Below are 18,007 nucleotides of genomic sequence, written 5' to 3' on the forward strand. Positions count from 1 at the left end.
ATTTTAATTGCTTCCACCTCCAGTTCTAATTCTAATTTAAATTTACATTTTTATTTCAATTCAGCATGCGATCAACAGATAAGCGCTACGCTAGAGTTAGAATCCAATTTTCATGACCAACACATTTTTTATCTACTAAGTCAATACTTTTTCTGATACTTAATACTCTTGCAATATAATTGTCAAAAAGGTACCTCCAGGCAGCTCAGGTGTTGAGATGGCTCCAGGTGAGTCAGTGATTGTGGAGGCATTTATGCCGTGGATTTTGCCATCACCTGCGGTGGGGTAGGAGACTGGGGCAGCACCTCCCCCTCCTGGTTCCTCCTCCACTGGTCCGTTATCTGTCTCCCAGCTATCACTCTCATCCTCCCATTCTTCAGAAGAGGCACCACTACTGCTGCCCTCTGCCGAGTCATAATAAGTTTCTTCAATCTCAGACTCCACATTATACAAATGCTAAGAAGAGAGAGCAAGAGACAGCAATAAAGAATAAGTGAAAATGTTGTTAGTTTCAAAGTCTAAATGTACATAACATGCTTTCAATCATTGTTTTGAGCTGTAATGGAATAGCTGGCTAGATGGATGGACTCATACCTGTGGCAGGACTATTGTCTTAGAATTATCAGCCCACACAACCTCCACTTTACTGCTCAGTTCCACCCTGCACACCTGGCCAACAGACCTCTGCACAGACAGGTGAGACAGCACAGGTAATGGGTGCAGTGAGGCATAGAGACAAATAGAGAATTTATGCAAATCACAAGGTATAACAGCAGAACTACATTAAAGGTGCACTAAGTAATGTTTTTCTAGGTAATACTGGCCTAAGAAAAGCTATTTCTTTCTACACAAGGATGGTACCCCATATGCTGGCCGCAATGTTGAGATCATTTGCTTTTGCATGATGTTGCATCTACGTCGATACCATATGTATAGTCAACAAATAAATAAATAAAATGTAATAATTACTGCACTGACTACAAAATAAAGGCACCAAAAAAAAAAAAAAAAAAAAGCCTCAAGTCACACTAGAACCTGCTTTACATGAGCTCATTGCAAATGTAGTAAGCCTGGAAAAGTTTGAATTCTCCAAGTAAGCTATTTCATGTACCTCATTTTCACAGTCCTCTGGGTTTGAATTGCCGATCCTTATGACAATATCCGTCGTGTGAAAATGGAAATCAGGATGATCAGTAATGTCATAGACACTAACATCCTCCTCCTCTCCAATCACCTATATATACAACATTAATTTAGTAAACATTATGGAAACAGATGCGTATTAATCCCAAAGCACCTCTTGATGGTTCACCCAAAAATGATTATTCTCTCATCCTTTACTCACCCTCATCCCATCAAACTAATATGATTATCTTTCTTCTGCAGAACACACTTTTTTTTTGAAGGATGTATGATGTGTTTTATCCATAAAATGCAAGTCAAAAGGGTCCAAAACTTTCAAGCTCCATAAAGGACATTAAGGCAGCATAAAAGTAATCCATACGACTCAAGTGGTATAATCAATGTCTTCTATAATGATACAATTGCTTTGGGTGAGAAACAGCCCAAAATTGAAGTCCTTATTCATTATAAATCTTGACATCTGCAGTCTCCTTGGCTTTATGTAAGAAGCTCATTCACTCGTCCATGTGCATGACACGTGCATCGAATGCTGTACAAGAACCAGTCACAACCAATGAAAATGCAGACTCTAGTTAAAATGAAAGAGTTGCGGGTTGAGTTTTTTGGTGTGGGGGGGTGGAGGAGGGTGTACTTTTAAAATGTAATCGCAGTTGCCAAAAGTTTGATAAACACTAGAAAATGAAAATGCAATGTCTTATTGATGTATAATGACACCGGGATTGAGTAATCAGTTTAAGTGTAAAAATGCATCGATGCATAGATCTGACAACGAAATTTCAATGCATCGATTACGGAATTTAAGAATAAATTACCATTACTTTATTAATACCCAGTGTGATACAGATGAGTTCATCCCCTGCAAACCACTGGACAAGTGGGTAAATGGATGAGTGGATGGATGCTGCCGAGTTCTGCTTTCTGTGTCATTATTCATAACTGTTCGCGCCCGTTTGACTAAAGTAAGTTCATTGTTGCTGCTTTCTTCCCTGATTGTGATATATTATGTTTATATTACCTTTACATCTCCATAAAATGTGTTATTTCTCCATAAAATAGTTTAACCACAAATAGAACTCAGCTTAAATAAATATGATTGGTGTGCAGACATGTGGCTGTGAATGAAAACACTCACTTTTTCATTCTTTCTCTTTATAGTGAATGCCACAGAATATAAGGAATAGGGAGTGTGTGATGGAGAGCCTGTGAATTGGTCTCCATCAAAGAATGAACAGTGTTCAAAAGGACTTATTTCTTACTCGCCATTTTTCAATATTTATCGGGGTTTTATTGTGCAAATGTTTCTATCTGTCTATTTATTGTATTTGTGTTTTATCTCTCATTTATCTCTTGTTCTTATGTATTTATTCAATGATATTTAATTTAAGAATGGGGTGGTGAGGGTTAATTTAATTTAAAATAATGGTATGGTCCAATTGAAAATGGCGGGAAAATTTAGTATTTAACCCAGCCGCAACTAGAGGGAGGAGAAAAAAGATGGATGGATTGTATTGTTTGGAGCATGCTGAAACAAGGTTGTTTGTTTGGCGCTGCTTGAGTGCACTGGACTCTGGCCTCCACTGTTTAGGGAGGGGAGTTGGTACTGCTTTAGTACCTACAGTTCTAGTTTTTAAACTGTTTGTAAAATGACCTTGGTTTTTATTTGCTCTTAAAACACAATTTATTAGCACATTTTGCACTTCTCCTACAAAATAAATATCTTTTTGGAATGCCAGTGCCTTCTCACCAGTGTGATTCTCCTAATGACTGCCTTGGTCCCTATCACAGAGCGATTTCAGATGGTTCTGAAGGGAACTAAATAGTTAGCTATATGTCTGTTACTGATTACAATCACCTGTGATTGATCAATGACACTTGGCAGCCAAGAAAAGATAAAAAAAAAAAAAAACACTTTATCTTGCGTGTTGTCTTGTAATCGGAGCTGCCGGCTCCGTTCAGCCGCCTCTTTCCCTATCCCAAAATAAATAAGGAACATCACGGTTAGCACATCCAATGTAAAACCATCTTTAAATGCTACTAAAAGATTTTTTTTAATCTAAAGTTTTTAATTCTATGACCCTGCTCGATTTAAATATGGATCTTACCTGCCTGCACATAGCATATTTCATTCGTAATTATTGGTGAAATAAATGTTACATGATATGCAAATCATAACGCTTCTTCCACGGTTTATATACTGTCTGTTTCTGTGTGTGTTTGAATCAAGCCATTACGTTGCATCAGACATTGTTATCCTTTATTCATATTGGATATCTACAGTGGCAAGAAAAATTATGTGAACCCTTTGGAATTACCTGCATATATGTATAAAATTGTTTTAAAATCTGGTTTGATCATCTAAGTTACAGTAATAAAAACAATCTGTTTGAACACAAAATATTGTATTGTTCTTGTACATACTGAATACTTCATTCAAACATTCACAGTGTAGGTTGGAAAAAGTATGTGAACCCCTAGGCTAATGACGTCAACAAAAGCTAATTAGAGTCAGGAGTTGGAAATACTGGCATCCGGTTAATGAAACGAGATTGGAGGTGTGGGTTAGAGCTACTCTGACTTATAAAAAGCACTCAAACATTTTGAGTTTGCTACTCACAAGAAGCATCTGCTGACGTGGACCATGCCTTGCAAAAAAGAGATCTCAGAAGATGTACGATCAAGAATTGTTGCTTTGCATAAAGCTGGAAAGGGATGCGAAGTTATCTTGAAGAGCTTAGATATTCATCTGTCCACAGTTAGACAAATTGTCTATAAATGAAGACATTTTAGTACTGTGGTTACTCTCCCTGGAAGTGGCCATCCAGCCAAGATGACTCAATGGGCACACCGCAGAATGCTCAATGAGGTAAAAAAGAACCCTAAAGTGACAGCTCAAGACTTGAAGAATCATTGGAACTGGTTAACATCTCTGTTCATGACTCTACTAAATGGAAAACATTAAACAGACATCATGATTTGGGGCTGCTTTCCTGCTTCGGCCTGGATTGGTTGCCATCATCGAGGGAAAAATGAATTCCCAAGTTTTATTAAGATATCCTACAGGATAATGTCACTGTGGCTGTGCACCAGCTGAAGCTCAGTAGAAGTTGGGTGATGCAGCAGGACAATGACCCTAAACGTCGAAGTAAATCCACAACAGAATGGCTTAAAAAAAAAAAAAATCCACCTTTTGGAGAGCCCAGTCAACGCCGAGACCTTAACCCAATAGAGATGCTGTGCAAACCATCCCTGTAATGCTAAAACCATACATACCTCAACATCGTTGCCTGCAGCATTGAGTTTGACCCACTTGACTACACAGGTCCTGGCCTTATGATCACCTGACTGAATCACTCCATAGACACTTGGATCCTGAAGACCCAGGGCTGTAGCAACAGTAATCACACAGAGTTTACATCAACTGATTACTAAGCAAGATTATTTAATCAAATCACTTGTTGTGTCTAAAGATCTAATTACTATATCTACTAATCAATCTCATGTAGTTACTCATGTATCATGTAATTTATACAAAATCATCTTCCACTAAATAAAAAGCAGGAAATAATAAAATCAAGAGAAGCATTTTGAAAAGAACCGAATGCTGTTATAAAGTGAACCTACCTCGTTTGTCTACAACATAGTCTCCAGGGCAGAACTCGTGGTTGTCTAAATGTTGAACTGGAATCAGGTCATTGGAGCGGATGCCTGTGTGTAATACACCGTTCTTCCACATCACATCAGCAGAGGTCACAGTGGAAACGACCTCTACAGCCACCCTACACACACACACACACACACACACACACACACACACACAAACACACAAACACACACTCCATTAGTTTGAGTGTTTATTCTAACTGTCCTCTAATTGCTTCGGTCTGGCTCCATACGAAAGAAATGCAATCTTTTAAGCTGAAAATATTTTTAGAAATGCTTCAGACCTTAAATGTCTAGAATTATGTATGAATTTTGAAAATCACTTCTTTGAGCAATGGGTCTGACTTTAATGTAGTTGAAGACAGTGGAATAGAGCAACAGTGTGAGAATGACCTGAGGAGAAATTACATTTACATGTTTTATCTACGGGCATTAACTTGCGTTTGCTCGTGAAGTCGACAAGACCGTAGCGGAACGGCTGACAACCCATGGCACACGTGCCTCCAATGGCATACGAAGGTGTAATCGCTGGCACGCGAACAACAACAATAGAGAGGAGTGTGTATTTTATTTATATGAAGTCCCTCACACCTGCATGCCAATCTACCTATTGATGTAAACCTTTCTCAGAATCACAAAGTGTGTTTTACATCATTAAGGGAAAAAAGCAAACACACACATAGCGAGGTTCAAAATAAACAGTTTCAGGTTTTTGAACATTTTAAACAAAGTAAAGTTTTGTTACAAAATAAGAAATATTTAAGATTCCACACAATTTCTAGGTCACAATACAAATAAGATAACATTAACCATGTTAACTCTTGTACAAAAGGCCATGTTTTCTAGCTTTTATTAAAGCACTGTGGAACATTCTTAAATCGTGCTGGGATAACATGAATCATCAGGTTTCGCACAAACTTGTGTAGTTCATTTCACCTCAAGAGTATGTTGCTATTAAAGCTAAAGGAGGGCATACCAAATTGCAAAAGAAAATCAAATTCCATATGTTATAATATACATAACATACATATACACTACCGTTCAAAAGTTTAGGGTCACTTACTCATTCTTTAATGAATTATTATTTTTTTTTGAATAATAGTAAAGTCATCACAACTATGGAATAATAGAAATGGAAATATGGAAATTATGTTGTGTCTAAAAATATCCAAAATAAATCAAAACTTTGTTAAATTTTAGAATCTTCAAAGTGGCCACACTTTGCCTAGATTTTGCAGAAATGTACTCTTGGCGTTTTCTAAACAAACTTCTTGAGGTATCACCCTGGGATGCTTTTTAAACTGTATTGAAGGAGTTCCCATCTATATGCTGGGCACTTAGTGGCTGCTTTTCTTAATTTTTCGGTCCAAGTCATCCATTTCAAAAACTATATATTTTTTTTTAAATACAATTTTATTTTTGTAATTAAATTAATATGTTGGCACAATTATATTTTTGTCTACAAAATTAATTTCAAACATTTAAGCATACGCCTTCAGATCAAAAGTTTAAGATCATGAGAAACATTTCAGGCAAGTGACCCCAAACTTTTGAAAGGTAGTGCATAACATTTAACCCTCCATATTATATACTAATATATATACTAATATATATATATATACATACTAATATATATATATATATATATATATATATATATATATATATATATATATATATATATTATATATATATATATATATATATATATGCAACAATGTTAGGTAGGTGGCACGTGTCAAATTGACGTCCACATGAATGGCTGAATGAATGGTTTCCAAGCAAAACATTGCCCAGTTCTCAAGTCGCTCAGGTCTTTACTCCTGTCCATTTCTCCGGCATTTAACAAGTTGACTACAAGAACTGATTGTTTGCTTACAATTTAATCAACCCAGACCTTGACATGTGGCCTTGTCAGGAGATAATCAATGTTATTTGCTTCACCTGTGAGTGGTCATAATGTTTTGGCTCATTGGTGTATACATACACACACACATATACTGCACATACATACATTATATATATATATATATATATATATATATATATATATATATATATATATAAACATAAACACACACACAGTTTTTCTCAGCAAATACTGATATATAAACTGCAGTAAGTCATGGCAACATCACATGTTATCGTCACCTGCACTACATGCCACTGTCTTGCATAGCTTTATCAGTCAGCAGTGAGGCAAATGTGATAAATGTAAGGAATTAGTTATGCTGACGGAAAACATTACTGGGTTAGAGACACGCATCCGAACATTAGTGGGGGTCAGTAAGAAAGAGAAGCCATTAGATACTGTTTTAGATGTGGCCGGTAAACGGAGTCATGTACACTCTTCGGTTCCGGCAGAAGAGCTCTGGTAGCAGGGCAAATGGGTGACAACTTGGCGGCCTCTTGTTCCTGTTAGGGTTTCCCACAGGTTCTCCCCACTCGTACACACTGAGAATCCTGTTGAATGCGTCTTGGTTATATGGGATTCTATTTTAAGGAACGTGGAAATGGAGACTCTAGCCACTTTAGTGAATTTGTCACAGGGCAAGAGCGCCTGACATCAGAACAAATTTAAAAGTGCTGGCTTATACTAAATGTAGATTTTCTGAGATTGTTATTCACGATGGCACTAATCAGGTCTGACTTCGCCAGTCAGAGATCACTATAGATAATGTTAAAAAGGTGTCTAAACTTGCAAAAACAATGCCAGACACTGTAACACGGCCCCCTCCCTGGTTGTCGAGGGTGACGAGATCTATAGTAGATTAATGTCACTAAACGGCTATAGTTTGTCTCTCTAGTAATTTGGCTTATAGTCTTAACAGTATATAGTATTAATGTTTGTCTTACCGGGGCCCAGGTCAGGAAGTAAACAGACTGGCTAAACCAACCATCTGCAAGCTGCCTTGAGACATCACACAAGTCATATAAACTTACAACACAGAGACTGTATCACCTAGATCAGTGTTTCTCAACCAGGGGTCCACAGCATAATTGCAGGGGGTCTGTAGAATAATATATATTTATAAAAAAAAAAAAAAAAAAAAAGAAAAAAAAAATATATATATATATATATATATATATATATATATATATATATATATATATATATATATATATATTTATAAATTGTGTTTTAGAGCAAAAAAAAAAAAAAAAAACACAGGTAAGTCGCATCTGTGCATAAGACAGAGGTTGCATACGGCAGGCATTAGGACCCGGGAGCAGCCATCCGTCTTCCCTTCAGCTACTAAACATGTCAACTTGCACTTTACCTCAGGAAAAGTATATGCATTATATAATGGTGTATTTTTTTTCCAGGAGCTTCTACTTAAAGAATTTGTGTGCAACAGTATTTCATATTATGCAACCAACAAGCCAAATCTGTTTATAACGTATGTAATTCTATGCTGTAGCCTATACAAATAAACAGCTTTAATCTATGAGTGAAATAATATGCTTGTTCTTTTCTATTAATTCATTAACTTTAACTGTCGATCATGGACATTTAATGTGAATCCTTGTCAACAATTTAACAAATGTAAGACAAATAGTAGGAAATTAAGTGTTATAATACTGTTCTGTTACTGAAATATAATGTTTTAATAAAATGTTATATTGGATGAAAGTTGTCTTTTTTGTGATTAATGTAATTTTATTGCAATGAAAGGTAATATAAGAAATGTTAATGAAGGTGTTAAATATAAGTAAAAAAGTCAAGTAAATAACAGTATCGGGATGGGGGTGGTGTTGGAGTAGGCCAGGGGGTCCTTGAGACTGGTTTGAGATATGATGGGGGTCCAGTACTCAAAAAAGGTTGAGTACCACTGACCTAGATATCATATAGAGATGGTGTCTGTTCCCCGAACTATCAAAAACAAAACCTTTAAGTCAATAAAGAAAAGCAAAGAAAGAAAAAATGGATTGATGTCAAACTAGAAAAAAATAAAAAATAATAATTATAATAATAATAATAATAATAATAATAACTGAAGATAAACATCTAATAAAATTTGGGCTACTAAACATTAGATCTCTTTCATTCAAAACATTAATTGTAAATTAAATTATTACAGATCATAGTTTGGATGCGCTCTGTTTGACAGAAACCTGGCTTAAATCGGATGAATATATTAGCTTAAATGTGTCTACTTCCCCAGGTTATTAGGCCCTTAGTTGCCTGTTTTAGGTACTTTTACCCAGAAGTAGTACTGTTTGTTGTTTTCGCACATGAGGAAGTATAGTTCCTCTTAGCCATTTATAGGGGCTTTTCAGCTCCTACTCTTGGGAAGGTACTGTTTTGGGAGAAGAGGGACTGTGGGAGTTGTGATTGATCAAACACATATGACGCACAAAGCAATGAAAAATGAGAGAAGTCTGCAGCCGCCAAGAGTAAACAAACTTATAGCTGCTAGCCTGCTGTTTAGAGCAGTGGTTCCTAACCCTAAAACTACACATTTTGGATATCTCCTTAATCAATCACACCTAATTGAACTCATCAGCTCGTCAGTGGAGACTCCAAGACCTGAATTGGGGGTGTCAGAAAAAGGAGGTATACAAAATGTGCAGTGTTGGGGGGCCTCCAGGAACAGGGTTGGGAACCACTGGTTTAGAGGACTGCACTAATTTTCCAAATTCCCTTAAAAGAAATAACAAACCAACAAAGTATCTAAAGAGTCTCTCCTGTTTCACATGTGTGTGTGTGTGTGAGAGATGGGTGAGCACAGTTGCTGCGTGACTGAGTTTTCATTGCATCTGTACTGTGTGACTATACAGAAAAGACAAGTGATTTATGGATGACTACACTGTCCTCGGTCTGTTTTTATTTTGTTGCTGCTATTGAATCGCGCATGCATACAACGTCAGAAGAAAAATTATCGACACTAGATGATGTTGCAGCCTCCTCGGGTATGCCGTACCTCTTAAGAGGTCTCATCTAGAAAGATACTAAGGGGAAAGTACTGGGACTGTATGTGGTAAAGGGGCTATTGTTATAAACATGAGCCCCGCCTGAAGGTTCGAGGAGGAGGTGCTGCTACAATTTCCAGTGATGTTCTTAGTAGGTGGGTTTCCATCCAACAATTTTTATGCACATTTTGAAATTGCGCATAAGAAATCCTGAATGGAAACTCTTGATATGCGAATAAACTTTCTAAATTCGCTTAAAATTTAATGCGCTAGGAGGTGAATTTTCTAGAGTTTCGCATTAGTCAAAATGCGCATTAAGGTGATGAAACGGTTTATTCACAAAACGATGACGTGTTTTGACCATTTGTGCATGTGTTATGAGTGTGCAATAGCTTGATGTGACCGAAAGGTCCGACCTTGTCACACAATTCTTTGAACATAGCACTGGTCATTCGGAAGTGTTTAACCCACAGCTGGTCGATAAAGTGGGTACTCGCAATCCGTCAGAACAGTTTTGAGAGCAGGCGCTACCAGGTATGCGGACATTGGTGGTGTGTGGGCATCGCAGCTATTTCAGCCCACATTATATCAGATATCAGATATCAGAATCAGAATCAGCTTTATTGCCAAGTATGCTTACACATACAAGGAATTTGTCTTGGTGACAGGAGCTTCCAGTGTACAACAATACAAAAACAATACAAAAACAGCAGCAAGACATAGATAATAATAAAAAATTATTATACACTTACGTACATACACACACAGACACACACATACATACATACACATACACACTTCAGGTCCTGTGAGATGGTAGTGCCCAGGAACCTGAATGACTCCACTGCTGCCACAGTGCTGTTTACAATGGTGAGGGGGGTCAGTGTTGAGGTGTTCCTCCTAAAGTCCACAATCATCTCCACTGTTTTGAGTGTGTTCAGCTCAAGGTTGTTTTGATTGCACCAGACAGCCAGCTGTCTATATTACATTTATTCTGTGGTGTCTCGTGGATGCATTTATTAAAATGAGATACTTGCTCCAATCTTGCAAATAAAACTGTCCCCAAAGCGGTGAGAGGTCATTCAGCTGCTCCATCATGACAAGGCGGCTCCCACATGATGATGCGCATTATGTAGTGGATGGATACGTGCAACAATTCGTATTTTCTTAAGTTGAATTTTTAGAAATGCGCTTAAATGCTAAACATTTTGGATGGAAACCCAGCAAGTGTTACTCAGAGGGCAGGATACAAGTTTAATTGTGCTTAATGTGACACTGTCTGATATGAGTAAAAATCTATAATCTTTTGCTTGCTACTGTATAAAGACACCCAGGCTTCAGACACAGACTTCCTTAAGGATTTGCAGATTTTCTGTCAGACCTAGTAGTTACCGTGGATAGAGCTTTAATTGTTGGTGATTTCAACATTTGCATAGACAATAAAAATCATACAATGGGATTAGCTTTTTTTGATATTCTCAACTCTGTTGGAGTCGGACAAAATGAGACAGGACCAACTCACTGGCATAATCATATGCTAGATTAAATTCTATCTTATGGAGTTAATATAGCAATTCTGGCACAGAGCGATCTCAGATCTTTACCTCGTCTCTTGCATGTTTCGCTTAGCTAAGGTCACTTAATCTGCACCACATTATCAACTGGGAAGGACTATTCTTTCAACCACTAAAAATGGCTTCAGTACTAATCTTCCAGACCTGTCTCAAATACTTAGTATGACAAAACATTCAGCAGAACATGATGTAGTCACAGAAAATATGTATACAGTCTACTCTAGCACTCATGATAGTGTCGCCTCACTTTAATTAACCTTCTGGGGTCTGAGGGTGTTTTTGGGCCCTGGGGAAGTTTTGACATGCCTTGACATTTGTGCTTTTTTCAGTTGCTAAAAAACATATTAATGGCTAAAATCTGATAACACTGTATTCAGTACAAACTGGGCTACAATAATATGTGAGCAACATGTATGTACATGTTTGTATTTTTGAGAAAATAACATTTATGTGTGGTTTTTGAAAAAACAAAAAATGTTAAAGTCACTGAAATAAGGCCATATAACACATACTAAACATTTGTTCACAAGACTTTTGAGAACTTGATCTTGTAGCCTGGAGTTTTTGCTACAATATGATGTGAAAACCATCCTGATCACTCATTCATACAAAATAACATAGTCATTTAACTTTTGTAAGACACTTTTAGGCCATATGCGAGGAGGTGTGAATGATCATGAATATTGATGTGATTCACACCTGAGGAGGCTCCCCTGGGAACAGAATAAAATGTAGTATCTGATATAGGGCATATACACAATATATATAATTTTTTTTCAGGATTCTTTGATGAATAGAAAGTTCAAAATAACAGCATTTATCTGAAATAGAAAGCTTTTGTAACATTATAAATGTCTTTACTGTCACTTTTGATCAATATAATGCATCCCTGCTGAATAAAAGTACTGATTTATATCCAAAAAAAAAAAAAAAAATACTTACTGACCCCAAACTTTTGAACAGTAATGTATAATGTTACAAAAGCTTTCTATTTCAGATAAATTTCTATTCATCAAAGAATCCTGAAAAATATCAGCATATTAGAATGATTTCTGAAGGATCATGTGACACTGAAGACTGGAGTAATGATGCTGAAAATTCAGCTTTACATCACAGGAATAAATTGCATTTTAAAATATTATATATATATATATATATATATAACTTGCCTCGGGGGTGTTTACCATTTGCACTGATTGCACATTACCGTATGAATAGCGTGTGATCACATTAGGGATAATTAGCTGAGCCAGGAGAAACTGTACATGTCTTTGTTTCATACAGATTACATTGCAGGAGAATATTTGTTTGAAATTTGAATTGTTTTATTTAAAAGTAGACATTTTAAGCTTTCTTTAGACATATGTCTGATAAGTATTTGCCGAGTTTCAGTTCATATTTGGAAAGATACTCGCGGAGACAGAGATGGCTAAAAGCGCACCCTGTTTATTTTCTTTAATTTTACAAAAGCACAAGGTTTTGTTGTTATTGTGAGTGTACACAAATAAAAGTAGACCCTTTATAGTTTCTAATGATGACTTACACTTATCTGTATGTTATGAGGAAAAAATTCAGCAGGACGCACCGGCACGTCCGTCGACCCCTGAGGGTTAAAGAGAAAAGCCCTGCACCATGGCAAAATGATCACACTCACTCTCTTAAAAGAGCAGCTCGGAAAATGGAATGCAAGAGGAAGAGTACAAAATTAGAGGTGTTTTGCAGTGCATGGAAGGATAGTGTCTCTAACTATATTTAGGACATGTCCCAGAACTGCTCATCATGAAACCACAGCTTGATCCTGGAAATAAGGCTAATTATAGACTGATATCAAATCTCTTATATCACGTCTAAAATACTAGAAGTAGTGTCCTCCAACATAACACTGATTATGCTTAAAGGGATGGTTCACCCAAAAATGAAAATTCTCTCATCATGTATTGACCCTCATGCTATCCCAGATGTTTATGACTTTCTTTCTTCAGCAGAACACACAGATTTCTAGAAGAATATTTCAGCTCTGTAGGTCCTTACAATGCAAGTGAATGGTGATCAGACCTTTGTAGCTCCAAAAATAACAAAGGAAACATAAAAGTAATCCATTTGGCTCCATTGGTTAAATCTATGTCTTAAGTGATATGATAACTGTGGGTGAGAAACCAATCAAAATTAAGTGCTTTTTTTACTCTAGATCTCCACTTTCACTTTCAGATGTAAAAGTGAAACTAAACAGGCACCACATGTGACTTTCAGATGTAAAAGTGAAAGTGGAGATTTAGAGTAAAAAAAAAAAGCACTTAATTTTGATCGGTTTCTCACCCACAGTTATCATATCACTTCTTAAGACATAGATTTAACCAATGGAGTCAAATGGATTACTTTTATGTTTCCTTTATGTGATTTTTGCTTTGCACGTAAACACCTTAACCCGCATTCTTACCGGCTTATCCAATGTGCAAACGTGTTGTGGGCATGCCTCTTCATGGTGTGACCTCAAAAGCAAAGAATAATGCAATTACAAATGTCATGTAAACGCGGATTTCTTGCATTGTCTGATTTGTAAAAATGTTTTAAAAGATTTGTGGGAGTAATCAGTGTATGGGTGTGCATGCAAACATGCTCACTGATATTTATTTTTACTACTTGGGTCCTAAATTATGGAATAGCCTTCCTAGCGTTGTTAGTGACTCAGACACACTCTCTCAGTTTAAGTCAAGATCAAAAAGACTCTTCAGCCAGGCATACACCTTATCCCATGGTACTCAACAGTCTGCCTGCGAGCCGCATCCGGCACTCAAACCATCTGTTTGTGGTCTGCCTGATGTTGTCATCACATAAAATTTGTGAATGTGTTTGAATTTTTTTTTCAATTTTCTAGAGCATTTACGGAAACTCTCAATAATGATAAACTGCTGAACCGTTATAGAGGAAAAGAAACGACAAATGGATAAAAATAATAAATTAAACTACATCTCCGTGAATATAAATCTGATTATAAGCCACTTTATATAACATGAGTGCGGTGTCAGTCTGCATGTGCCCGTTGACAACAGTTTGTACGCGCTCTCACTTTAAACATGCACGCGTTGAGTGTCTCTTACACACCTGCTCGTCACTGCCATAGTGCAAATCAACCGAGTGTCCAGTGACAAACTCGGAGATAAATGCTCACCGTGAACAGTAATAACAGGAAAAAAGGGTAATCCTGCAATAACGGAGTTGAGACATCTTCTCCTAAATACTTAATTTTTGTGATTTGCGCTAATTACCTAAAAATAATTCTGAAAAATATGTAATAGATAATGCCTCATTGAAACGTTTTTGGAGCTAGAGTTTACATACACCTTAGCCAAATACATTTAAACTCAGTTTTTCACAATTCCTGACATTTAATCATAGAAAACATTCCCTGTTTTAGGTCAGTTAGGATTACTACTTTATTTTAAGAATGTGAAATGTCAGAATAACAGTAGAGAGAATTATTTCAGCTTTTCTTTCTTTCATCACATTTCCAGTGGGTCAGAAGTTTACATACACTTTGTTTGCATTTGGTAGCATTGCCTTTAAATTGTTTAACTTGGGTCAAATGTTTTGGGTAGCCTTCCACAAGCTTCTCACAATAAGCTGCTGGAATTTTGGCCCATTACTCCAGATAGAACTGGTGTAACCACTGTGATGTGATGGCCACTCCAATATCTTGACTTTGTTGTCCTTAAGCCATTTTGCCACAACTTTGGAGGTATGCTTGGGGTCATTGTCCATTTGGAAGACCCATTTGCGATGAGCTTTAACTTCCTGGCTGATGTCTTGAGATGTTGCTTCAATATATCTACATAATTTTCCTTCCTCATGATGCCAACTCTTTTGTGAAGTGCACCAGTCCCTCCTGCAGCAAAGCACCCCCACAAATGATGCTGCCACCCCCATGCTTCATGGTTGGGATGGTGTTCTTCGGCTTGCAAGCCTCACCCTTTTTCCTCCAAACATAATGATAGTCATTATGGCCAAACAGTTAAATTTTTGTTTCATTAGGCCAGAGGACATTTCTCCAAAAGGTCAAATCTTTGTCTCCATGTGCACTTGCAAACTGTAGTCTGGCTTTTTTATGGCAGTTTTGGAGCAGTGGCTTCTTCCTTGCTGAGCAGCCTTTCAGGTTAAGTCAATATAGGACTCATTTTACTGTGGAAATAGATACTTGTCTACCTGTTTCCACCAACATCTTCACGAGGTCCTTCAACACTGTTCTGGGATTGATTTGCACTTTTCGCACCACAGTACATTTATCTCTAGGAGACAGAATGCATCTCCTTCCTGAGCGGTATGATTGCTGCGTGGTCCCATGGTGTTTATGCTTGCGTACTATTGTTTGTACAGATGAATGTGGTACCTTCAGGCATTTGGAAATTGCTCCCAAGGATGAACCAGACTTGTGGAGGTCCACAAGTTTTTGAGGTCTTGGCTGATTTCTTTTGATTTTCCCATGTCAAGCAAAGAGACACAAAATTTGAAGGTAGGCCTTAAAATACATCCACAGGTACACCTCCAATTGACTCCAATTAGCCAATTTGAAGCTAATTGGCTAATTGCCTAAAGGCTTGAAATCATTTTCTGGAAATTTCCAAGTTGCTTAAAGGACAGTTAACTTAGTGTATGTAAACTTCTGACCCACTGGAATTGTGATATAAGAGTCGAAAGTTTTTTGATAACTTTTGATACTGAGACTCCATAGAATCGTTTGGCACTGGATTGGTCCCGATCGGATGAAAAACCTAGGACTAGTTCGCAAAAGTAGGTTTTATGAAAAATCCAAGATGCTGGAAAACTTTCAACACTTTCATCTAAATGTTAAAGAGAGGTGCCAAGTCACTTCATTGACGTCCACCAAAGAGAGAACGCAGTGAAATTTGCACATTACATAATAGTAGACTGTAAGCCACAGGTCGAAGCCTCTCACCTGTGCTTTCGTGTTAGCATTATAGCAACTGTAAAACAACAAGCTATCAGAGCCACTGTCACAAGAATTTTTACTGCCCCAGTAAAATGAGTCACCAATCGCCCTGCGTGACTGGAGCTGAAGCTCCACAGAGGTTAGTCGACCCAGCACTGCAGGATGTAGTTGCTGCTGTCCTCCGTCTCTCCATAGAGGAGAGAGATAACCTTAATGGCTACAATATTAGTCATTGTGATGAAGCATTGCAGGAACTAGTTGATTATGTCAACAACCCGGTCGGAAAGCCAATGCACACAATCCTGGACCTAGTGGGCCAAATGTTCCTCCATCACCGCAAAACCCAACTGCAAACTGCAGAGCACCAGGCCCAGCTCGCCCAGCTGCAGAGCAGCTACCAAGCGGTGCAGAAGGAAAATCTCAGCCTGCACCAAGACGTTAGGTGCACCCAAGCTGAGAAAGTCCAGGCACAGGAAGATAATGCCCGGATGCAGGAGGAAAAGGAAACCCTGCGCAGGCAGCTTCAAGCTGCCCAGCTAAAAGTAGAGTCAGATCAGGTAAGTGCAGCTGAAATGCACAGCACAACATCTGACATAGAAGAGGGCCCCCTTTTTAGCGATACGTGTAGAAATGTGCCCCTGAGAAACCCAGGGACACACGCTAGGAGCTGAGCTGCCCCTAGTGGTACAGTCTCTGACTTCATCCTCCAAGACACCTTTCAAACTCCAGCAGCCCACTGGTTGGATGCAGGTGCCCCTCCTTATAGTTGCCCCCCCCCAGTCAGTTTTCAGTCACGCCACCTTGCGTTTCAAACGGACTGATTCCACACCACGAAGGGGGGACAATTATTTTCAAGCCCAGAGTGGTGTAAACGGCTCGAAGATCCCATTAGCCAGGGAGCCGTATGCAACCCGGGGTCCACCCCCACGCATCGACTGAACTCCTTCCCCACCACGAAGGGGAGGAATTCGTCCTCATCGCTATGGCGATCTGAGTGACTATGGTGTTTCGGATGACTCGGACGACCCGTGGTCATACCGACACCAATGCTTGCGTATCCGACAACTCGAGTCCCTCGCAGGGGACATAGAATGCTTTGACCCAAGTAATCGAGATTCAAACATCGACAATTATCTTAGGGAAATTGAGCACATGCCTGGTTGATTTGCCTTATGCTTCGTCGTGTATAGCGCTGTTTCAGCGCCAAGCGCTTGAACCCCTAAAATCTAAAGAAGAGAAATGCGGAAAAGAAGGGAAAGAGAGTTTTTTTAATTTTATTTATTTAATAAATAAGAGTTATAGTAACTGCCTTTGATTATGGTTGTGGGTTAGTCAAGTGCATTCAAAAGAGGCAGGTCTTGAGCTGCTTCTTCAGGTAGAGGACACAGACATGGTTCTTTTTATCCCTAATCGGTTTTTTATTACTCTTGTTATATTTACAATTTTATTTTCATAAAATGTGATTTTAATTTTTTTTATTGAAATTGAAATTTGACATTTAGGGTACGTTTACATGAAAACGATGTAGTAAAAACTGAAAAGTTTTTCCTTTGCGTTTTTGAAAAGTTTCACGTACAGATGTCAACGTTGTCAAAACGATCCCCGTTCACACGGATCCACGAAAACGACTAAAAATGCTGTATTATTCATGCCAGGCCAGTAGTTGGCGATGTCACTTTGTAAAGAAACGCTACGTGCATTCGCACATAAGCATTCTTCCACAGAGCGTTGAATACAAACCATGAAGATGGCGAAAGCAGAGCAATTTTGT

General features: G+C 38.0%; 1 protein-coding gene across 1 annotated transcript in view; it reads right to left on the reverse strand.

Annotated features, from left to right (window-relative positions):
• LOC127446047 ((E3-independent) E2 ubiquitin-conjugating enzyme UBE2O-like) overlaps positions 1-18,007 on the reverse strand; it is a 143,043-nt gene that overhangs the window by 40,377 nt on the left and 84,659 nt on the right. Inside the window, exons 11-15 of the mRNA XM_051706667.1 lie at positions 4,765-4,919; positions 4,414-4,526; positions 1,112-1,234; positions 595-684; positions 195-456 (exon numbers count right to left, since the gene is read on the reverse strand). Coding sequence (XP_051562627.1) covers positions 195-456; positions 595-684; positions 1,112-1,234; positions 4,414-4,526; positions 4,765-4,919 — 743 coding nt within the window. The remainder of the gene's footprint in view (positions 1-194; positions 457-594; positions 685-1,111; positions 1,235-4,413; positions 4,527-4,764; positions 4,920-18,007) is intronic.

The sequence above is a fragment of the Myxocyprinus asiaticus genome, chromosome 9, assembly GCF_019703515.2.
Source record: "Myxocyprinus asiaticus isolate MX2 ecotype Aquarium Trade chromosome 9, UBuf_Myxa_2, whole genome shotgun sequence".
In the NCBI taxonomy this organism is placed as follows: domain Eukaryota; kingdom Metazoa; phylum Chordata; class Actinopteri; order Cypriniformes; family Catostomidae; genus Myxocyprinus; species Myxocyprinus asiaticus.